The sequence below is a fragment of the Sceloporus occidentalis genome, unplaced genomic scaffold (genome assembly GCF_023333645.1).
Source record: "Sceloporus occidentalis isolate IW3139 unplaced genomic scaffold, rSceOcc1.0.p SCAF_152, whole genome shotgun sequence".
NCBI lineage: Eukaryota > Metazoa > Chordata > Lepidosauria > Squamata > Phrynosomatidae > Sceloporus > Sceloporus occidentalis.
This window is the reverse complement of record NW_028317132.1, coordinates 1882601-1905767: the sequence shown is the minus strand read 5'-3', so window position 1 is coordinate 1905767 and position 23167 is coordinate 1882601. Positions and strand designations below refer to the sequence as shown.

Genomic DNA, 23167 nt, shown 5'->3' with positions numbered 1-23167 from the left:
CTCTGAAGACATGATAGTGAATGTGAATGTAGCGTGATAGAGAATGAATTTTGAAATTCTCAAGATGCTAATAATAGACCGTATGTAGATACATAAGTATAAGATATGCATAAACCTGAGTAACAACGTGGATAAAATACGATATATATACCGTATTGGCTCGAATATAGGCCGCACCCCCACTTTTAAGTCTTTAAAGTGGGGGTGCGGCCTATCGGTCTAGCGCCCGACGCCCGGGACATGCAGTCCCGGGCGCCGGGCAGGCAGCGGGGTTAGGATACAGATCCCCTGCAGCAGTGCACGGGACCTGCATCATACTCCCCGATACACTCAGACAGCCTCCCCTGCCAGCACTTCCCACGGGGGGGGGGGGGGGTGCCGGCACGAGAGATTGTCTAAGCGCATCGTGCGGACCGTCCGCATGATGCGTTTTACCTCTGCCCCCCCCGACTTACCGGAGCAGACTCCCGGGTGTCTTGCGGGGCCGGCGGGGACATCTACGCAATACAACTTCCGGTGCTGGCACAGTATACGTGTATTGCGTAGATGTCCCCCCGCCGGCCCCGGCCTCGGGGGGGGAGGAGGACAGTGGCAGCATATCTCGGGGGGGGACAGAGTGGTAGCATGTTTTTTTGGTGCTTTTTTAAAGAAAACTTTTTCTTTAAAAAAGCACCAAACTTTTAGGGTGCGGCCTATATACGGGGGCGGCCTATATCCGAGCCAATACGGTATATAGTAAGAATGTTATATAGGATATGTTTGGAAATATATGGTCTGTTTTAAAACTGTGAAATTATTGTATAATTTTGTAAAAATAAAAGATTTAAAAAATGTTTTTGAAATAGCAATACTCTACTAGTACTTATTCTATAACTTATGAAAAAAAGTAAACAAATGAAATAAAACATTGGGTATTTCTAAACTCTGGACAAATATTAGAATCTATTTAGCACGTTTGTTCATTAGGTGTTGTATATGAGTAAAATATCTTAACTAAAAGCAGAATTTTTTTTTGTTTCTTCATGTTTGTTAGAATAAACTAGATGATATGATCAAAGTAATGAAATCTAAAGTAAGCCCTTCTCCTGAAAAAAAAAATTGTGTATACACTGAGAGAAGAAAATTATAGCTAAACAACTGTAACGTACCTGGCCAGGAGATCCTCCGGGTCCTCCGCTCGGCAGCCGCAGCCGCCACGAAGGAGAGGAAGACCCCCCGCCGCTGCACGGCAACCCCAGCAGCCGCAACTGCCGCGAAGAAGGGGGAGACCTCCCGGCTCTACGCTCCAAACCCGGCAGCCGCAGACTGAAGACAGGTCCAGCTCCGGTGTCCGGACTCGTTCCTCTTCACGCCACCTAGTGGCGCCGGGGGAGATTGCATCGCCTTATACCGGGAGGTTACGTATACGCCACACGCAAGATGGCCGCAGAGGAAGTGACGTAACGGCACTTGAATATTTGGCGGGAAAACGCTAATTGGTGCCTAACTCCTCTGCCTATTTAAGAGACTCAATTACGCTCAGTCTTCGCCTTCTGATGGTCGTGCCTATCACGGTAGTGCCTTCCCAGTACGCGTTCTTGTTTTTTCCTGTTATTTGACCTCTGCTTTTTCCACGACTATCCTGCTCTCCGGTATCCTGACCTCGGCTTATTCCACGACTATCCTGCTCTCCGGTATCCTGACCTCGGCTATTCCTACGACGATCCTGCTCTCCGGAATCCTGACCACAGCTCTCTGGACCATCCTTTACCAGTCCTACCTGACTTCGGTGTCTCCTCTGTACGCTGTGCCGTGACAGAAACATTACAAAAATCCTATAACAGCCATTGTTACAAAGTGTACTACAAATTAAAAAATAGCCTTATCAAAAAGGGGTTAACACATTACAAAGCACAGCTGAGAGCTTCAAATTTCTTTATGATCATCACTAGACACATCCAGAATCTTCATCACTTTGTGACATCATCACCTATACCTTAAAAGAGAAGTCTGATGTTTTCTTTAATCATAAGTATAAATGTCACCCCCATTAATGTATTATATTATTACACAAACGAGGGGGTTTCTTTCACATGGATCCAATAAAGTGCATAAAAGGTAAAAAAAGGGGGTTAACAGTTCTAGTTTCTGAATAATATAATGCTTTCAGACAGCTGCATGTTTGTATGTGTTCTAGCACTGTTATCTTAGTCCAATCTACTCCTTGTCATACAGCTGAATGACAAAACAATGACAAATTAAAGTGGGAATAGGACTGCAGAGGCTTATTGTGAGAAAATAGACTTCTCTTTATTGTCCTCCTCCCACTAATGCCTTTGTGGCCCCATGTTCAAAACTGGGGTAAAACTGACTTGTTCTCCTCACCCTAATCAGCTACTTCCAAACCCAGTGTACCCGGAGAGTTGGAACCCCAGCTATATGTGTACAAAACTGCACTGTTGTAACTCCCCCTGGAAAGTGTGACATTTAAGCATTTAGGCATAGCTGGCTACGCTGACCAAATTGTGGCACCAGGCTGTCTAGGAAGGGTATTGTGATTTAAGTTAATCATGTTCTTATCTGATTTTACTCTATAAATAAACCTGTGTGTTGTTCAATAAACCAATTCCTGTGTTTCTCCAACATACGTGTTGTCTGGTGATTGGGGTAAATTGCTATATACAGCTATTTTTCATGGTTCCAGTGCTGATGAAGCAGTGTCTGATGGAGATACCACACCAGGGTACCAGCAAGTCCATCACAAAAATCTATAAAGGAACTGACTTCATTATCATTGCCATAAAGAATCAGCTCAGTGTTGCAGGGAAAGTGATCAAAAATATCACAACAAAATTATATAAAACTAGGTTTTAGTACTTGGCTCTTAACTGTGCCAAACATCTATGTCTCCGGGATTGCACGTTATAAAGTCATTCTTCCCTGTGTTTTAATAAAGAAGCCAGCTATAATTTCAGTTAATATAGTTTCTATGAGAGTACTTATACCAAAGATTTATGTGGTACTTTTCAGGAATTGTCTGTACCTTTACTACAGGGAAACATGTGGTTGTGGGGATAGGTGTCATTGAGAGGTCAGCTATGCTAGGTATAGTGAAGGTCAACATGTAAAATTAAAGAAATATATATTGTCACAGAAGCCTCTGTGTCCTGGGCTCCTGGAGGGGCCTTATGACCCGCCTTCTCCCTGCAGACGATGGGCCCCTCCCTTGGAAGGGGTTGTTTTTGGGGAAGTGGGTACAAGGGGTCCGTTGGGACTACTTCTTCCACCTGGTACATAGTGCCATGTTTCCCCAATTGCCAAGAGACAGTGGAACTCGGACACAGATTTGGGGCACCTGCATTTTGGGAAGGGGTGTTACGTGTGGTGTGTTATTTTCCATCAAGTGAGGGCTTAAAGGATAGAGACCTCCATGGCCAGAGTTTGCACCAAGATCTGATATCCAGCAGGTTTCAGCAAGAAGTCAGGGAACCGCCGGTGTTCACCATCTTCCCCACAGACTACAATAACGACCCCCTATAGGGCCGAGTGGTTGGGGTTGAAAGCGCAAATTTTTTTCCCCATTTTGTTTAGACTGTGCCTATGCCCTATCTTTGAGCACGCCACCTCATCAAACCATTAATTTTTTTTAAATTAGACACCCCTTAAGTATTTGAAATGCTTTTACTTTAACTCTTTCCATGTCAAGATTTTTGGGAAGATACAGCGCTAATTTTCTTTTTTTGACTTTTTTTTACATTTTGCTTGAACTAGACGGTTCCTCTGATGCATAATTAATTTTGAATGTTAACACTTTTTTAAGCTTTTTATTTAATATTTTTTAAAGCTTTTACTAATCATATTGTGATTAGAAAGCTGGGCTCCATAATAGCTTCATATAACAGCTTATAGTTTACTAGCCTCAGATTATAGTGCCCAAATCAGTTCTGCCAAATAACTCAAAAAGAGGGGAAATGTGTTGGGGGAGGTTCAGTTAAACCTCCTCCCAATATAAATCCAATTGGTTTTTGCAGCAGTATAAACTGCTTTGTGTGCCCACTATGTAGGAGGTGAAAGTAGCTTCTCACCCTATTGAGAGTGTGCCTTGATATGGCAGGGGAGCTTAATTATGCTTTGGCAAATTCATATAACCAAATCCTCCCACTTATATTATGTTTATTTATTTGTTGCCAACTTTATTAGGGTGAGAAGCGCAGACAGTTTTTGTTTTTTGTATACATAAATCTAAGAGTTTATCTTGTACGGTCATACAGAGAGAAGACTATCTGAGATGGCACCGAAGAAAGACAAAGAGAATGAAGCTGAAAAGAACAGACCGATTGACTTCAAAGCTCTGTACAGCTATCACAGGGGAAACAGTGTATAAAACGAAAGAAGAGAATCTGACGCCAAGTCAGGATCCCTCTTGGAGTTATCCACAAGTTCTCATCCCCTGGAAAACATTTCTGAACTCATGGACAAACTATACAAGAAAATAGAAGGTGATATAGATACTAACTCCTCCGTAATTAAAAAAAAAATGTCCTATATTGGCAAAAAATTTACATCACAAGCCAAAACTCTGATCTTCATTCAGGAAGAATTAAGTGTATAGTCAAAGAACGCTTGTAGAAACCATAGGAGGATTTTGTGTGGTGAAGCAATAATGCCTCAGGCAAGGCCATAAAATCGGGGTCTGTCACCTCTTGTATTACCGCAACCACTACCCTCCAAAATGGACGTATATCTTCACACCATAAATGCATATAGGAACTGTCTGTAACCCCGCATCTCCAGCACAGGGGAGATATGTGGGGCAGATAATGGTGCAATTCTGATGGGACCTTATACCAACGAGACAATAATAAGAAGGAACCTTCTTGAATTTTGCTTGAAATTATACCTTTTTGAGTGATTAACAATATTTTGTCCCAATCAGAATCAGTAAACTGAAGTGTAAGATCCTTCTCCCATAAGCTTAGGAAAAACTGTTTCGTATTACCATGTTCATTAACCAAAAGAGCGTAAATTGTTGACAAAAATGTGAGCTGGCTCCTTAGTTAAGATACATAATTTTTTAAAATTGGACAGCTCCCTAGTGATTCGAGGGTTTGGTAAAAGAGTAGCTATGTAATGCTTTATCTGGTGATACAAGAAAACAGTCTGGAAAGCTGGAGTGGATTGATGAGTTAAATCTTTAAGGGGTCTAAATTCAGTACCCTGCATAATCTGACAGACCTTGATGTGTTTTAAAGGTTGAGATGTAAGTAGGCCTAAAAGTCCCTTATTGATGTTGGTATTTAGATCTGGATTGTGTGTAAGTGGAAATAATATTACAAATAATATAAATATTGGGGACACCCAAGCCCCCTTTATTCTTAGGTCTGGTCAAGTGGGAGAATGAAAATCTTGGGTTACGATTGCCTCAAATGTATTTTAGGAAAACCCTATGACATGTTTTGAAATATGCTTTAGGGAGAAAAATCGGTAGATGTAACTGATATAAGAATCTAGGAAGTACGTTCATTTTTATAACCCCTATACAGCCAAACCACTGTAAATGGGGAATCGGCCATCTACGTAGATCGGGAATTACCAAGGTTAATAATGCATCAAATTTCAGATGCATGAGTTGCGAGAGGTCTGCTGGAATCCAAAGGCCTAGATATTTATTTAATAGCTGAGTCTTTCCATTTAAAAAGAAAAGAGCTAACAATGCTAGCTTTAACTGTATCAGGTACATGTATTCCAAGTATCTCTGATTTCTGCAAATTCATTGTGTAGTTTGAGAGATCTTTAAAGATATTTAATTATTTAATGATATGTGGGAGGGAAGTGCTTGATTGTGTGATCATGCAAAGCATGTCGTCCTCATATATAGCGTTCCCCTCCCATACTGTTTTTCTTCACTGAACAAGCACTGTTCAACAAAGCTGCCTACACTTCTCTCCCCAAGTTTGGCACATTTGCCTCAGCATCCAGACGCGCTCAATTCTATACAGAAAGCCATCTATTAGAACAAAATCCAGCACATAGATTGTGCAAAACGTTTCTTTTTGGCACGTATGCTCTCTACTAGCCTTCACACACCAACAGTAAGTAAAGCCTCACTTATATAACTTATGTAAAAGCCGTAGTTATCATTGAAGAATTTTCTTGAGGGGAAGGTGTTAGCAGCCGAGATTCTGACATCGGCCAATAATAAGCAAGAGGTTCAGTGGTCAGCATAGCAGAGTAAGCCGACTTTAGCAGATTTACCCATTGTGGGTACCGAGATCCCTAACATATATGTTAATTTGATTTTGCTAGAGCTACTTTAAATTGCTGCGTTGAGTCTGTTGAGCAGCAAGGAGGCAAGAGAGATGCGGCGGCATCATGGAAGATTTAAAGAAGAGGCTTCTGAAAAGAAGGAGGAGAGGAATGGCTGAAGAAATGACCTCTGATCACAATCCGCAGAAGTCCTGGCTGGGTAGCAAGGTATAGAGAATCTTGGAGGCAAATCCAGGAAGTGAGATGTCTTCTACAGGAATACAGGTCTCAAAGCAAGATGGAGGGACACAAGAAGGAAGAAGAAGCGGACAGATGTAGTTAGGCCAATTGTGCAGGTGTCATCTACTGGCAGCCCAGGGGTCTGACCAACTGCAGAATACAGCACAAGCAAAGTTCATTACAGGAGAGAGACAGAGCTGGATCTGAGGAGGGTAATATGGATAAATTAAGTGAAATGATGGATTACTTATTTAATATTTTAAAAGGTTTAGAAGGGTCCAGTCCTGCTTAGGCTTGGATAATTCATTTGGGTTCAATAATATGTATGTTGGAAATACTGTTAAGCCTAGTTTGATTAATGAAGCTCATACTAAAGTTGCTATGTCATGTGAAATGTCACCTTTAGGTTTTATTTTTTGAATAGTAATTTTACTCAAATGTATTTGTAATGATGATTATGGTTGTGGAATGATTATGTTGGTATCTTAACATCGTTATATGTTAAGTGAAACAGAATAAGGATGAGGAGAGACAAAGACCTGTGGCTAGGTCACTTAATATTTGGCTTCAGGCTTTTTGTATTTTCTCTAGTGTATATTGTGAGACATAATGAGAGAAGTTCTGGACTGTCTCAGCATTTAGAGTCTGTGCTAGAAGCTTATAAAATTTTGGTAGTCAGGCTTGCTTTAATTTTTTTTTTGATTAATAAAATAAAAAAAAAATGCAGTTAGTTAATTACATTTTAGCACAATATCAATAGTTCTATACAAAAAAAAGGATAAACATTTGTCACTTCTGCATTTAAAAACAATAAAAAATTACATTACAAAGACGTACAAGACTTACAATTGATTCCATTTGTCTTTACTAAATTTCCTATCAATACCCAGAGTGTGTGATTTTTAGGGAATTATCTAAGTAAATTGCTTTCGGTTTCAGGGTCTAATTTACCGTCAGCCAAAAGTTTATCCAATCTTCCCAAAGATTATAGCTTTTAACATTCCAGAATGTTTGCGCTACAATTCCTTTTTCCATGTGGCATTGGTGTAGTAACTGTGATTTTATTTTAGCCCACGGGATTGGAGCTGTGGATCTCCAATTTCTAGCAATCACTATTTTGATTGCCGTTAGTAAATGGAGGAGGAATTTTGTATCTTTTTTTCCATTATTCGGCAAATTTAGATGGAGTAGGGCTCTCTCGGGTGTTAATTTCCATTGTTGTCCAAAATTGTCTACTAACCTATGTGAAACTTGTTGCCAAAGTTTTCGAATTGGGTTGCAGTTCCACCAAAAATGGAGCATATCCCCACTTTCTGCACCACACCAACAATTTGGGAGATTATTAGGGAACATCTTTACTAAAACAGAGGGGACTAGATACCACCTATTCATGACTTTGAATTGTAACTCGTTCAAATTTAAGCAGTGTATGTTTTTATAAGTGATATTTAATGCTTTGTTCCACTCTGCATTATTTAATGTCTAAATCTCTCTCCTATTTTGCCAGTGCTGGAGGGATATGTTCTTTTTTACATAATCTAATCAATTTTAAGGCTTTTTTCAATAGGCTTCTGCTATTTGTTTGAACAAATTATACACTGTTGTATTCGTATTCCGGAATAGGGAATCTAAAAGAAAACTCTTGATCCTCAAATATCTGAAGCATTCCTCTATTGGGAGATTGAATTCCAATTGTAGTCGATTAAACGTCTTAAGTGTGTCTACCTCCATTTATTAATTTTATACCTTTTTGTTTCCAAATAGATAACTTTAGGTTTTCATTCATATACTCTATTATATATAAAGGGAGGCTAGTTATTATCAAATCTCCAAGTCCAAGTTTAGCTTTAACCCAATGCCAATTTCTTACGAGATGTTGAAGTGCTAAACTAGTTCCTAGTTCAGTGTATTCTATGGATTTCCTAGAGGAGATCCAGAACAGAGGCTTTAATTCTTTATAAGGATATTTCTTTGGTAATTCTTCTCTATGCCATAACTCCTGTGTCGCTTTATAGTTTTGTGTCTGAATGGCGTGTGTAAACAAAGCCGCTAATGCGTATTCCCTCACAAGAGGGAGTCCTAGACCTCCGTTATTCTTATTTTTTGCCATTACTTGCAGTTTCAACCTGGGTTTTTTTAGATCCCCATATAAATTTATTAATATATTGTTGGATTAGGTCTAACCAGCTTGTAGGGACCATTTGTGGGATCATCCTAAATATATATATATCGGCAGGACATATGAGTTAACCACATTTAATCTCCCCCACCATGAAATGAATAGTCCTCGCCACTTTTTAAAAGAGGCGTTCATGTCTTTGATTAGGGGGAGAAGGTTAATCCTCACCTAGGACTTTGGTGTTATATGGATTCTTATTCCTAAATAAGTAAGGGAATCTTTAGCCCATTTAAAACCCAATATTTCAATCTGTTGCTTTTGTGTCCTGTCAAGATTATAGGCTAGAGCGATCGATTTATCAATATTTAACTTATAATTGGATACACGGCTGTATTGATCTATCCACTTCATGATATGTTTTACTAACGTTATTGGATCTCTAACCGTCAGTAATAGATCGTCTGCATATAATTTTATTTTTTGTGTTTCCTCCTTTCCACATCCCTTGATGCTTTGATCCGCTCTAATGTCCCTTGCCAATGGCTCCAAGGATAAAACATAAAGGAGTGGGGAGAGGGGGCAGCCCTGACGCGTGCCATTAGTGAGAGAGAACATGTAGATTTAATACCCGGGCCTACCACTTTGCCCATAGGTTTGTTGTATAGGGCCGTTATTGCCTGGTGAATTCTCCCATGGAATCCAAAGGCCCTAAGAACATCGGCCATAAATCTCCAACTGACCCTGTCGAAGGCTTTCAGGCTTGCTTTAATTATGAAATCTTTAGGCAAAAAATGTCTACATAAAACTTTAAAGTGGGGTATGAAAAATGTGGGTACTTATGTTCCCTTAGAGATATGTTGGATTTTAAGGTAATGTTAAAAAAATGCAAGTCAAAAGGGTTCATGTTGGTCCTTTAACGAGTACGTCAATGTAAATGTGATTATTCTTGTAAATTCAGACACAAGTGCACAATTTGCGCAGGGCGTCACCCTGCTTTTCTGTTTTTGCAAAGCATTGCCTTCTAAAGAACAGATTCACAAAAGCAATGACTCTGTTGAAGCTAACAAATCTGCACCCTCCTTTAGGTAGTTGCCCAAACAGACAGATAGCTAAGATTATATATTTAGGTTTTAAAGAAGGGTTCTGTATTCCTGTGTATAAAGGCGAAGATTTTTACATGGGCACAGACTGACCAGGTGTCCCAAGTCCAAAAAAATGCACACCTCTCAAATGTGGCCTTTTACCTCCCAAATAACCCGACAAACCCATGCATGGATGGCATCACCGTACTCAAGAGATGTTGCTGAACACATATTGGGGTGTTGCTTGACAGTAACAAATACCAGGAGTGGTGAATTCACACCAAAAGCACAATGCATATTAAAGAAAACACAAACTTTGACTACGGCTGGTAGTAGAATTAGTGCATTTAAAAATATATGGTTTGATGTAAAAAATTGCATTGGTTGGCTTCAAAAATGTCCCATACAGCACCTGGGGCAGAATTACCAAATTTGGAAAAAATGGTTTTGAAATAGCAAAACACTACTTTTGATTACTGCCCTATAACGTGCAGAAAAAAGCATAAAAACATTGGGTACTTCTAAATTCAGGGCAAATATTAGAATCTATTTCGCTTTTATAGGCGAGTAAAATATTTCTTTTAAGTAAAATTCTGAAAGAGTTTTTCACTCCATTTTTTTACATTTTAATAGAAAATTATATGATACAATCAAAAGAATGGCATTTAAAGAAAGCCCTCCTTGTCCTGAAAAACAATATATAACTTGTGTGGGTTCAGTAAACGAGAATGAAGAAAATTACAGCTAATCACGAGCACTGCAGAAATGTTAAAACAGCCATTGTCATGAAGGGGTTAATCTCGCTCTTAACATGCACAACAAAAATGAAATGTCTGTGTGGTAGGTCTAAGTGAGCTATCTGCAATAGACTTTATTTTCCCCCATTATATACCTTTGTCGTTCCATATCACGGAACTTGATGAGCACCTGTGCTAAAAATTTACTAGCCATATGTCAAGGTTTTTATTTCCAGACCATGTTTCTTTCTTTTCTATTATGATCTCCAGGCATTCACAATACAATGTCAATTAACCTTGCTTTTTCCTCAGAATGTTTTAATCACAACCTGAACATCTTTCACTCTAGTTTGGGGAACTTGTGCCAAAGTATTTTTTCGTTTTGTCTCCAATTCACCATTTACATGTCTTTCCCATTACTCGCCATCATCATTCCACTCTGTCACTTTTTAATATGTCCCCTTTTCATCGTGTGTAAAATAAATTGCGTGCAAAGAGTCCCTTTCATCCCGTTAAGACTCTGAGTTACGCATATTTCGGCTATAAAAATAAAAAAAAAACAATCAATAATTTAGGCCTAAATTTGCTTCCAAATATGTGCTGAACTAATCTACGCCCCATGTAGACAGCTCTGCAATTGCGCATGACTGGCTAGTCAGCTTGTTTCTCGCCTCCAATCAAAAATCAAAGCTCGCTCCAGAGGGAAGGCGCTACAGATTGTGTCAACGTTGACCACCCGGAAATACGCGCAATATCAGGCTGCGACTTGGACTCGTTTTTTTGCGCCTGCGCAACATGCACGGAACGATAAGCGGCTGAGTGACTACGTTATATGACGTCAGCACGCTGACCCAAGGTGGGTGTTTCGCGCCTGCGTAGTCCCGCACTGAGAGAGCGTACAAGCAGACGGACGGATGCCGGGTGGGCCGGAGCCGCGGGGCCGCCCGAAGCGGGGAGCTCCTGCCGAAGGGGTGGCAAAAGAGGAAGAGGTACCGGCGGGAGGCTCCTCCCGCAGGCGGAAGGCGGAGTGTCCGCGGAGGAGGCGGAGTCGTCGGGATATGCCTGGGGAGGAGGAGGAGCTAGAGCACGGGGTCCAAGACAGGTGAATGACGTCACGGAGCAGGGAGTTGGCCAGGTGAAGAACAACTATGGAGCAGGCTCTTCGGCTATATAGAGCAGTGGGTGTGGTTTGTCGGGTGAAGGAATAAGGGCTGAAAAGTTATTGTGGGAGGAGCATTTTTTATTTGCATGTGAGCGACTCACTGACAAACTCGAGTTATTGGCCTGGCACACGAGTGTCATACTCGTGAAACAGTGGCCAGCTCCAGGTAGGTTAGAGTTTTTATTGGTGACATGTGTGGCAGATGGCAAGGGGCGGGACTGCGGCTTTATCTAGGTGGATCAGGCACCTGGGGTTCGGGAGGGATCGTGTGCACCTAGGTTGGTGAAACAGGTTTACGAGATAAATGATGGAGTTGCTTAGGGAGGTTTTTTCCATTATAAATGACATGGAACGTTATAATTATAATGATTTGTATTTCCAGATACATGGAGGAAGATATTGTGGCTGATAAAGGTATATTTATATTTATTATGAAATGTATTTAATCACTGAAGAAAGGTGGATTTTATTCTTTTTTTGTACCAATAAACATGGACTATAGGTCACTATTGTAGGATGTCATGTGACATTTTGGATGACTTTCTCTGCTTAACCCCAGTGAGCTGATTATATATGGCACTGCAAAATGTATTTTAGTTTATCCATTGAACTTCTTTCTGCTGTAGACTTTAATGAGTCAGAGGGTCCCTGACAGCCCCACTAAGTAATGCAAGCAAAAGTACTTTCAGTACTCTTTATATGCATTAAAGAAATGAAACTTTAAGCTACACCTCTCCCCCTCCATTGTGTGATGATGTTTGCCACTGCGGTGGCAGGAAAGCTCTTCCATTGAAATTGGTAGAAGGGCTTTCAGCAGATGCAACAAGAGTTTCACTAGTTTGCTGAGCTGGAGCTGACTCACTGTAAGTATATCAGGTGCAATTAGATGTGTTCAGTAGAACATTGTTCCTGCAGGGAAAATAGCTGGGGGGCAGGCAAAGATGAAATGCTCAAGCGGGATTTTGCAGAATCACCCCTATTGTATATTTGAAAGAAAGGCACCACATGTATTAAAAGGGACCTATCAGCTATCAAATGCTTTAACCCCTTAATGACAATTGACGGTCGGGGCACATCATGCACTAACATATAGTTAGCCACAATTGACGTGCCAGGGGTGCAGAAAGCGATCTACATAGGCTTTCTGCACCCAAACGGTGTTGCTGTAACACCAAGATCAGCATCAGGGGCCATGTCTGGCCCCTCCCTGGGGCATCAACGTCTGCCGTACACTGTATGGTGGCGGATGCCCATTTTAAAAGAGTTTAGGAGGCAATGGTGTCTCTGAAATACCTCGATAGCGTGGCATTCAGCGTCGCCAAACACCCACCCCTTTAAAATAAAACTAAGAAGTTGAAAAAGTTTTCAAGAAGGTCTCGCCAGACCCTCCTGAGAACTCTGGCTCCCCTTGCAGGTTGAACACAGGTACTGCATTCAACCATGCAAGTCAATGGAGCCCAGCTTTTTAATCGCAATGTGATTTGTAAAATAAATGTAAAAAATAAAATTGGTAACCTGTAAAAATAGTCTTCCAGTTCCAAAAAATGTTTAGCAAAAGGCCAAAAAATAAATCTATGAGCAAGTCCTTAAATTAGTGCTTTATCTTAAAAAAAAAAAAAACTGTCATGGAAAGAGTTGAAATACCCTGGGTGTCTAGTTTTCTAAAATCTATGGTTTGATGGGGTAAATTGTATTGGCCAGCTTCAAAGATACTGAAATAGCACATGGGGGAAGAATTACCGGATTTGGAAAAATGGTTTTGAAATAGCCTTTGTCACAAAGGGGTTAACATAAATATCGTGGCTTGAGTGTCCCTCTATTGTTTACCATGAGGCCATTTGTTTATCTAGTTGATTGGGATGATAATAATTATTTCTAAAATAATGTGAAAACTAGGAAATAAATTTTCCCTTGCAAGGAATTATAATTTAGCTTGTCTGTTGGCCCAACTCTTCATATGGCTATATGTAACTATTCAATGACTGGTGTGGGCCTGCAGAGTCACTTTATAACTAAAATCTTATTCCTGGTTCCCAACAATTGAATACTTTGTAGTACTCCCTATCACAACAAAATGAAGGCGATAACTGGTTCATTGGCCTCTTAGCCAAGATAGATATTATGTTTGCATATGTCAAAATATTAAAGGTTGAACAAGCTTCCGTAATGCACTCAACATGCAGATTAAACTTGTTTTTTTATTGCCTGTTTACTTTAGGAAAATTGTGAATAAAATCAAAAAGGCTAATATTTTGTTTCAACAATGCTGACTGCCCCACATTTCCAAATTAAAACTTTTATTAATGAACCCTAAGAGTACTCTACTTATATTAAAATCAGAACTAGATGGTGGTAAATACATTAAAAATACAGATCTCTATTAACACTAATGTTGCCTGAGATAGCTGTTGTCCACTGCTTAATAATTAGTGTAGTAACAAAGTCATCACATTGTTTCATCACAGAACAGAGTTTAAAAGATCTGAACTTAAATAAAAAAAAAAAAAATGATCAAAATAGGTGGTCACTTATAGGGGAGACCTAAAAAGTAAATACTCCCATTTGAATCCACTATCAAAAAGAAGCCCAGTACACATTTTGCTAACAGACCGTTATAGTAGTTTAGGTTGAGAAAAGACTTGTGTCCGTCAAGCTCAACCCCTTTCCTATTCCTTATTAACTGCTGTTGATCCGAAAGAGGGCAAAAAAAAAACCCTTATGTGAGCCGTGTCGAATTGTGCTTTCAATGGGGGGGAAAATCCTTCTTGACGGGGTATTCTTGATTTCTCTTTGGATCAACAAGCACTAAATAAATATTAATTCATATACTATCCTACATAGCCCTCTATGTTCTGCCTTATTAAAAAAGTATCCAGGCCCCTTTTAAAGGCATCTAATGTGTTTGCTAGCACCACCTCTTCAGTGAATTCCGTACTTTTATTGTTCTTACTGTAAAAAATCCCCTCGTAGACTAAATCTCCTTTCTTCAAGGAAAGGGTAACCTCTTGTCCTTCGTAATGTTCTATTAATGAACAGGTCTTTAGAGAGCCCTTTGTATGAGCCCTGTACATACCTTATTTGCTCAATTATAAAACGACCCCCCAAAATTTGAATATTAATTTAGAAAAAAAAAAGAGCCTCAAAGACTACCCTATAGGAAAAAAGTTTTATTAGTAAATATTAATTCACATGTAAACTATTTTGTCATATTTAATAAATACTATGATTGAGAAAAATGCATTTCTTTTTTTTTTTTTTCCTTTTATTTGCCAACCTGTTCCCCAGTTATGCACATCTGCCCCATGGCTTGCTATTCTGCCCCTCTGATATGCCTTATACCCCCCCCTATATGCCACTCTTCCCCCTCAGATATACCTTATACCTCCCTATATGACACTCTGCCCCCTCTGATATACCTTATACCTCCCTATATGACACTCTGCCCCCTCTGATATACCTTATACCTCCCTAAATGACACTCTGCCCCCTCTGATATACCTTATACCGCCTTATATGACACTCTGCAACCCTGATATCAGCCAGCGCTCCATCATAGAAGCCCCAGCAGAAGTGCTGGCAGCAGCGGGGGTTGTCTGCGCGCATCGTGCAGACGTTCACCAGATTCCAGAGAGGACGATCCAGGTCCCCTGCAGTTCATTTCATGAAGCTATATTAAAGTTATTTACATTTCAGAAGGCTTAATATTCACCATATGAACAAATTTATAATTTTGTCACCTCTCTTTGAAATCTCTTTAATTAGACTTTTTTTTTTTTTTTTTTTTTTGAGAGAGAGAGAGAGAGAAACAGTTGGCTGTTTTCTCACGTAACTTAGCTAATACTTCCTTTTATGGACCATAGGTGGACCCTAGACTTAATTACAAATGCCCTGACTTATCATGCTTCCTTGTAGAAAATAGAACGGCTTACTTAATCACGTAGTAACACTCTCACTAATGAAAGCTTACAGAGGTCTCCAAAAATGTCACACCATTTGTGACCAATAATAATGGCAGCCTCTGTGTCTGCATGTAGAAGAAGTTTATTGGAACAAAATTCCTGCTTTTTGTCAATGCTAACTAACATTACAGTATACAGAACTTTATTTTATGCTCAAGAAGAAAAATATTTTTTTCCATGGCATATCGCCTCTAACCAAGGTAACAGACTGGGCTGTCAGTAACTGAGAGGAATTCATATTGGCAACTGTGGGTTTCAATGAATCAAGTATAGGAAACTAACAAATATTTGTATGTATGGTTTGGATACATGACCTGTCTGTAGATGGATTTTCAATGTTTCCACAATAAAGTATTAAATAACTTCAATTATTGTGATTTAGAAACTTCAATTATTGTGATTTATGTGGTTGGTTGACTTTAGCTGTTCTCACCAACTATAGCGCCAAAGCGGGAGGTGGAGGAGGAGGAGGAGGAGGAAGTGGTGATCCAAGAGGTAGAACCCACCATAATTATCCAGGATCCTCCACTGGAAGTGGCAGAGGCCCTTCCTTTAATGAGAGAAGGAGTCCTGCGCAGCTCTCGGTCCAGGCCGACCCCAACCCTGCAACTCATTTGCAAGACTGAACCTGAGCAACACCAACTTGTGTATGGTAAGATGGAAAGTAGTAACCAACAAGTGAGTAGATAAGAGGTAGCAATGTGCTGTTATAAGGGTGATTAATAATTATAATGGTTAATCATTCTGTTATTATCAGGGTTTTAACATGGTAGATTATGAAAATAAATAGCCACAGTAGAGTCTGAGGACATTGATTATAGAGGTTTACAAAGATGTCCATTTGGGGTTAGAGGGAGTTAAGTTATCTGAATGTCAGCACTGAATAGAGAGTTCTTGAGCACATGTCAAAAAAATAAAATGCAGATATCTTGGTGTTTTATGAAGGTTTTTTTCCCTGTGGAATTGCAAGAGATTGTGACTGTCGGTACAAAATCCTGCAAATTAATGAGGAGATTTGTTGACATTTGTAGCACGTGTTCCTACTAGACTTGTGCATTTGTATTCGGGCGAACGTGAAAACGAACACGAAGGGTACCAATTGGTTAATGCTAGAGGAGGCCCCTGCCAGCCACCAATAGAGTTGCTCTTATGGACCTTTAACTCCTGGCGGTGAAACTCGACCTGGGGAGACCATTGGTCTCCCCGCTCCAAGAGTTAAAGGTTCGTACGAACGACTCTATTGGTCGCCAGCAGGGGGCTTGTCTGCCATCAACCAATGAAGAGCCGGTGCGCTTCATTGGTTGGCCCCTGCCGGTGACCAATAGAGTTGCTCATACAGACCTTTTAAAATCCTGGCGCCAAAGCTGCTGCGTTGTGCGTGCAGCGTTAACCCTGTATTAAACCCTTCTTTAAAAAAAACGAACACAAATATTCGGCCAAACCAAACACAGGAACATTCGTGCACAGAAATGTGGGAAACAATGTAATTTAATGGGACACTTTAATTAGTCTGATTGGGAAATGCTCCTCAAATGGGAGCTGGGGTAATAGCGTAGTACCTTGTCTGCTGACAGGCTTAAATGTGCAAAGGCTGTATATTCTGGAGCTCTTCACAGTTGGTGTGTGAGGCATAGGGTATATGGGAGTGAAATTTGCCATTCTAGACTTTCAGGAGTGAAGAATTCTTATACAAGCTCACCAATAATAAAAAACACTGAAAACAAACATTTTGTATCGGTAGATTTATTTTTTTTTCTAAAAAAAAAAAAAAAAAGTGATAATCCACAAAACCACTTTTACCAGTCAGTCGTTCTTGTGGAAATGTGTATTTATTTCTATAGCATATTAATGGCATTTAACCCTGTATGTGTATTTGCCCCGGTGCCATATGTTGTGTATTGTCGCCTACATGGGCCATGTATGCAAGGTGCATATATGTGGGGAAATATTGAGGGAAATTGTCTTCCCCTTAATATTTGTATATTATGTGATGTATGGTTTGATCAACTATATAAGCCAAAAGAAAGTCCTTTTCTTGAAGGAAAAAAAAATTGTTGGGGTACATTCAAAATAAAAAAGGAAATAATATGATTAAAAAAAGTTTGCATGGTTACTATCTGAATTTAAAATCTAAACTATTTGATCACTTTCATTAGTTTTAATTATCTTGCTTTTGATGTCATAATAAACACTATTTATAATATTCATCTGTCTTCAAAGCATCAAGTATATAACCTACGCACAGTAAACGGTTCCTTTATAATCTGTGACAGGCCAACTAAGTAGTAATGCATGTTGAAGTACTCTAAGTAGTTTAAAATGCATTCTTCAAAAAAAAAAAGGAAAATAAAAGCACTTACCTACATAATACAATGAATCCTTCCCTATAATGTTCAAAGCTGCTTGCCTAAACGCCTGGACCAGTTATGCAACAATACATCCGGTATACATTTGTATTTAGAAAGGGGTGCTGATATAATAATTTGTCAGTGATTTTAGTGAACTTTTATGTTGTCTCAGCATTATTATGCAAATTTATTTTTGTCTATTGCAGAGATCAATGAAGGTCCCTCCTCTTTCACAGGTGGCATCAGGTGAGGCACACATCATAACAAAACATGATAGTTTTACAAAGTTGCCCCTCCTGCTTGTGTATCTCTACTTTCCTTTCCTTAGACTTTTTTTTTTTAAATTCTTATCTTTGTTCTTTATCCACTCCACAATTTTCCAACCACTTATCTTTTTGCCACAACCTCATGCCTCAGTGAGGAGGAGGAGGAAGAGGAGGATGTATTGATAAGCGAGGAAGAGGTTCCATATAAAGATGACCCTCGGGATGAAACATACAGACCCCAGTTAGAAAGGTATGGGGAGGGGTATCCCCTTGTGCACAGACACTGTATGCATGAGCACCTCCCTCTCTTCCTCCTCCTTCCTTTTATATTTTTAAATAACTCTGGCATTTGCTGTCACCATCACATTTTAGGACTTTTCTTTACCTCCTTCTATCGCTCTTGATCGATACCCTTTATCCCCTCCCTCTCAAATGTTTTCCCAATATTCCCCTTCCACGCTTTCTTTCCATGCCTCAGTGAGGATGAGGAAGACGAGTTGATAAGTGAGGAAGAGATTCCATATAAGGACGACCTCCGAGATAAAACCTACAGACCCCAACTGGACAGGTACCAGTGATTATCCCTTAAAGTACTGCAGGGCCGTGGGCATCTCCTTGGTGTAGGCAGTGCATGTTTCTTCCTCTCTCACTCCTTTCCCTCCCTCACTAATTTCCTCCTTTTGCCCTTTAACAATTTTTCTTCCGTACACTGTTTTGTTCAAATTCCTTCTGTTCAAATCTTTCTTTACTACATCAGAGATAACCCTAGGTCTAGGCGGCGTGCAGCTCGTGCTAGAGAGGAGGCAACGCCTGTGGAAGTCAAAATGGAAGTTAAAGAAGAAGGTCAAGTTGTCCAGGAACAGGAGATGCCTAGGAAGTGAGTTTTTACAATGAGAAAAAAACAACGCCAGAGTCTTGTCTCATGAGATCAATTTGTGTTTTTCTGTGCTTTTTAGGAGAGGACGCAGGCGCAAGGATGATAAGAGTCCAAGACTTCCAAAGAGGCGGTGAGTAGATTTTTGTCTTTGAAAATAGTCTATGCAGTTGATAGCCTCACAATTAGGTCAATAATAGCACTTAATACTGAAGCATTGTTTGCCAGTTTACCCATAGGTTCCTACATCAGCAAGGCTTCTCAAGTTATCTTCATATATCAGCTGGTGCTAGGATAATCAAAATGTGTTTTGATATAAACTACAAGGACACTGCACTTTGTCTAACCTTTGTACTCTATAATAATGTTGACAAACCAATCCCATACTTGGTAATTGGTGATGAGATGTTAGATCATGTTTCTGTTTAGTCATTGTTAATTTCATTACAAACGTATAAACAATATACAAAAGCTTAACTCAATGCCTTAATTCTGCTAAATGCATCTCCATGCACATTATATATACTCACTACCAATCAGCTCAGCACTTGTTCTGCTGGATGCAGATGTCTGTTTAAGCCCCAGTGTGCATATATAAAGTTTTCTCATTGGTTACTTTTATTTGGAAGAATACATATTAACCCCTTAACGACAATCCACGTACATGTGCGGGGTCACGATGCAATGTGTTAGTGGCAATACCCGTGCATGTACGTGGTAGCGTTATTTACCGTTGATCGCCGGCATCACGGTTCACAAGTGAGGCTATCCAGAAAAAGAAAAAAAAAGTTTTCTGACCTTCCGATCGCCGTGATTCACAGCAATCGGTGGCTTAAACACGCCCCGAGCAAATCTGGTGAGAGGCATTTGAGGATGCCTCTTAATTGAGGCAAGCTTGCAATGCCCCAGAGGGGGCTTCACAACCTCCTGATCGCAGTGAATCACGGCGACCGGAGGGTTAAACGACACCCCCCCACACACACACTTTGCCACTCGCAAGATGGCGGCGCTTTTAAAAAAACAACATAAAAAAAGAACTCTGGCTCCACTTGCAGGTTGAATACATGTACTGCATTTAAATGTGGCCTTTTAACCCCCAAACACCAGACAAACCATGCATGTGTGGTACCACTGTACCCTGGGGATGTTGCTGAACACACATTGGGGTGTTTGATAGTGATGTATACCTGGAGCTATAAATGTTATACCTGAAGTACAATTTGTGTGAAAAAAATATATACAATACAAGAATTACTAGAACAAACTTTGGCAAAGGTTGGTGGTAAAATCTCATGCATGGAAAGGGTTAAAATACTAGCATTTGAAATACCTTGGGGTGTCTAGTTTTCTAAAATATATGGTTTGGTGGGGTGAATTGAATTAGCCGACTACAAAGATGGCCCTATTAGGACATGGGGGCAGTAGGATCAGATGTAAAAAAAAAATAAAAATGTGCACTTCCTAAATGTGGCGTTTTACCTCCCCAACAAACCCATGCATGGGGGGTATCACTGTACTTGGGAGATATTGCTGAACACATATTGGGGTCTTTGAAAGTGATGTATATCAGGAGCTGTAAATCCATACCTGAAGCGCAATTTTGGTGATAAAAAAACCAAAATAAATTACTACCACACAGTTTGACAAAGGGTGGTAGTAGAATTAGTGCATGGAAAGGGTTAAAATACCAGCATTTGAAATACCTTGAGGTGTCTAGTTTCAAAAATATGATTTGATGGGGTAAATTGCATTGGCTGGCTTCAAAGATACCCAAAATAGCACACTGGCCAGAATTACCAGCCTTGGAAAAACAAAATGGTTTTGAAATAGCAAAACGCTACTTGCAAAAAAAACCAAAACATTGGGTATTTCTAAACTCAGGACAAATAGTAGAATCTACTTAGCAGGTTTTTTCATTGGCTTTTATAGACAAGTAAAGTTTTTGGGTTTTTTTTTAAAGTTACATTTTTCATCATATTTTATTTTCCAAAAATCTGAAGAAAGCCCTTCTTGTCCTGGTAAAAAACAACATATATCTTGTGTGGGTTCACTAAATGAGTGAGAAGAAAATGAAACACGAGCACCGCAAAAGTGTTAAAACATCCTCGGTCCCAAAGGGTACGAAAAGTTAAAGAAAAAACTGCCTGGTCCTAATGTGGTTAAAGGGGTGTCAAGGACATACTGTCCTCTTCAAATTGCTAGTTCAATTTGTTTCTTCCTTTTCTTATTTGACCCAATTGCAGAAAGAAGCCTCCCATACAGTATGTGCGTTGTGAAATGGAAGGATGTGGCACAGTTTTAGCCCATCCTAGATACTTACAGGTGAGGACCATACTACCTGGATGTGGTTATGGCACTTGCTTTTCTTGCACAAATGGCCATATCTCCACTGTAACAAAATATTTTGTTTCCTAGCATCACATAAAATATCAACATTTATTAAAAAAGAAGTATGTATGTCCACATCCATCTTGTGGGAGACTGTTCCGCCTACAGAAGCAACTCCTCCGTCATGCAAAGCACCACACAGGTACCAGAGAACTCTGAGTAGGAAAAGAGCTGTCTCGCATCGTTGGTGTCAGTCTGACATTACTTTATTTTTATTCAGATCAGCGAGATTATATTTGTGAATATTGTGCCCGTGCGTTTAAGAGCTCCCATAACTTAGCAGTGCATCGTATGATCCATACCGGAGAGAAACCCTTACAGTGAGTCGCTTATGTATTACATTTTGCTTCCCTTGGCCACTTGCATATCCCCATTGCTACACTACTAAATTCCCATTTACTTTAATCTTGTCTCTTTTGTAGATGTGAGTTTTGTGGCTTCACCTGCAGACAGAAAGCTTCCTTGAATTGGCACATGAAGAAACATGACGCTGACTCTTTCTATCAGTTCTCCTGCAGCATCTGTGGGAAGAAGTTTGAGAAGAAGGACAGTGTTGTGGCTCACAAGGCAAAGAGCCACCCAGAGGTTCTTATAGCAGAAGCCCTGGCAGCCAACGCTGGAGCCCTTATTACTTCCCCTGAACTGCTGGTACCTGAAACCCCGGTCCCGGTGGCTCAAGAGGAGCCGGAACCTCAAGCTTTTTATCCTAGCACTGGCTCCAAGATTTTAGTGGCTTGTCCCATCCAGCCAGTTGAAGGACTGGGTGCTACCACTGAGGTTCTTATTGAGGATTCGGACTCTGCAGGACCCTAGAGAGGGTGTACAGATCTCTCTGTACAGCACCAGAACTGTTTCCTCTTTCCCGGCTGGCTGTCTTATTCCCTGTACTTCCCTACTGCTGGAATCCATGCCTTCTATGCCATTCATGTAATCTCTGCACATAACCCTGGGCTCAGTTTTTTTTTGCCCTGGCACCCTTACAATTTTATGTTTTACAACCTTTTTTGTTCATTCCTACTTACTATGGTTTGCCATCTTTTTTTCCCGTCTCCCTGTTTCTTCATGCTTTTTCTTTTGAGTCTATCCTTGTTCAATCCTTTTCTTGTCCCTTTCCTCTTTGGTGCTGTGTTCTGCACTCACTGTATATAATATGTTTAAAGAATAAAATTGAGCTGTCTCACATGGAGCCTTCTCCTTAAAGCAAAGCTGCTAGCATTACTTAGAGAGTGCCGCTTGCTGCCTCTTTGTACTGCGTGATTTGATTTTTTTTCTCTTTTGTCTCTACAATGTAGGTAAAACTAAACACACTGCAGCAGTATTCGCTATAGCATGCTCGAGACACTGCAAAACTTGCAGATTTTATCTTACCTTAAACACAAGCACGCATATACTTTAGTAGAGCATGCAAATATTATTTAGAAGTGGAACAGCACCTTTTAATAAGTGGAATTAGAACACCTTCCTTAGAGGAAGTTATAGTGAAATGGAAATCTGTACAAAATACACAATTGTTTAATGTTAAGACATGTTAGTACCTTAAGTCAGTCTGTAGCTATCCATCACTCCACCTGCCCAAGTAACTCCAACCGTTTGAGCAGTGGCCCATGGAGAATGCTTGATCTTCATGTAACTCCTTTTACCTTCTGCTGTCTGACTTTAACCTAACCTGCTGTAATCTACTTTATCTTATAATTTCATTGCATTTATGCAGTTTGCACAAAAAGTAGCACAAGGTACATTAGAAACAGGTGCCTAAAATGTTAACAG

At 40.0% G+C, this 23167-nt stretch overlaps 1 protein-coding gene across 1 annotated transcript; it reads left to right on the top strand.

Annotated features, from left to right (window-relative positions):
- The first annotated feature begins 11317 nt into the window (after nucleotides 1-11317).
- On the top strand, nucleotides 11318-22213 carry LOC149280599 (E3 ubiquitin-protein ligase ZFP91-like). Its single transcript, XM_089500357.1, has 11 exons — nucleotides 11318-11505; nucleotides 11948-11979; nucleotides 15967-16176; nucleotides 18079-18118; nucleotides 18290-18388; nucleotides 18896-19015; nucleotides 19095-19145; nucleotides 21256-21334; nucleotides 21428-21542; nucleotides 21621-21720; nucleotides 21823-22213. Exons 1-11 carry the CDS (start codon nucleotides 11318-11320, stop codon nucleotides 22211-22213), a joined length of 1425 nt encoding a protein of 474 aa, XP_089356483.1.
- The last annotated feature ends 954 nt before the right edge of the window (nucleotides 22214-23167 follow it).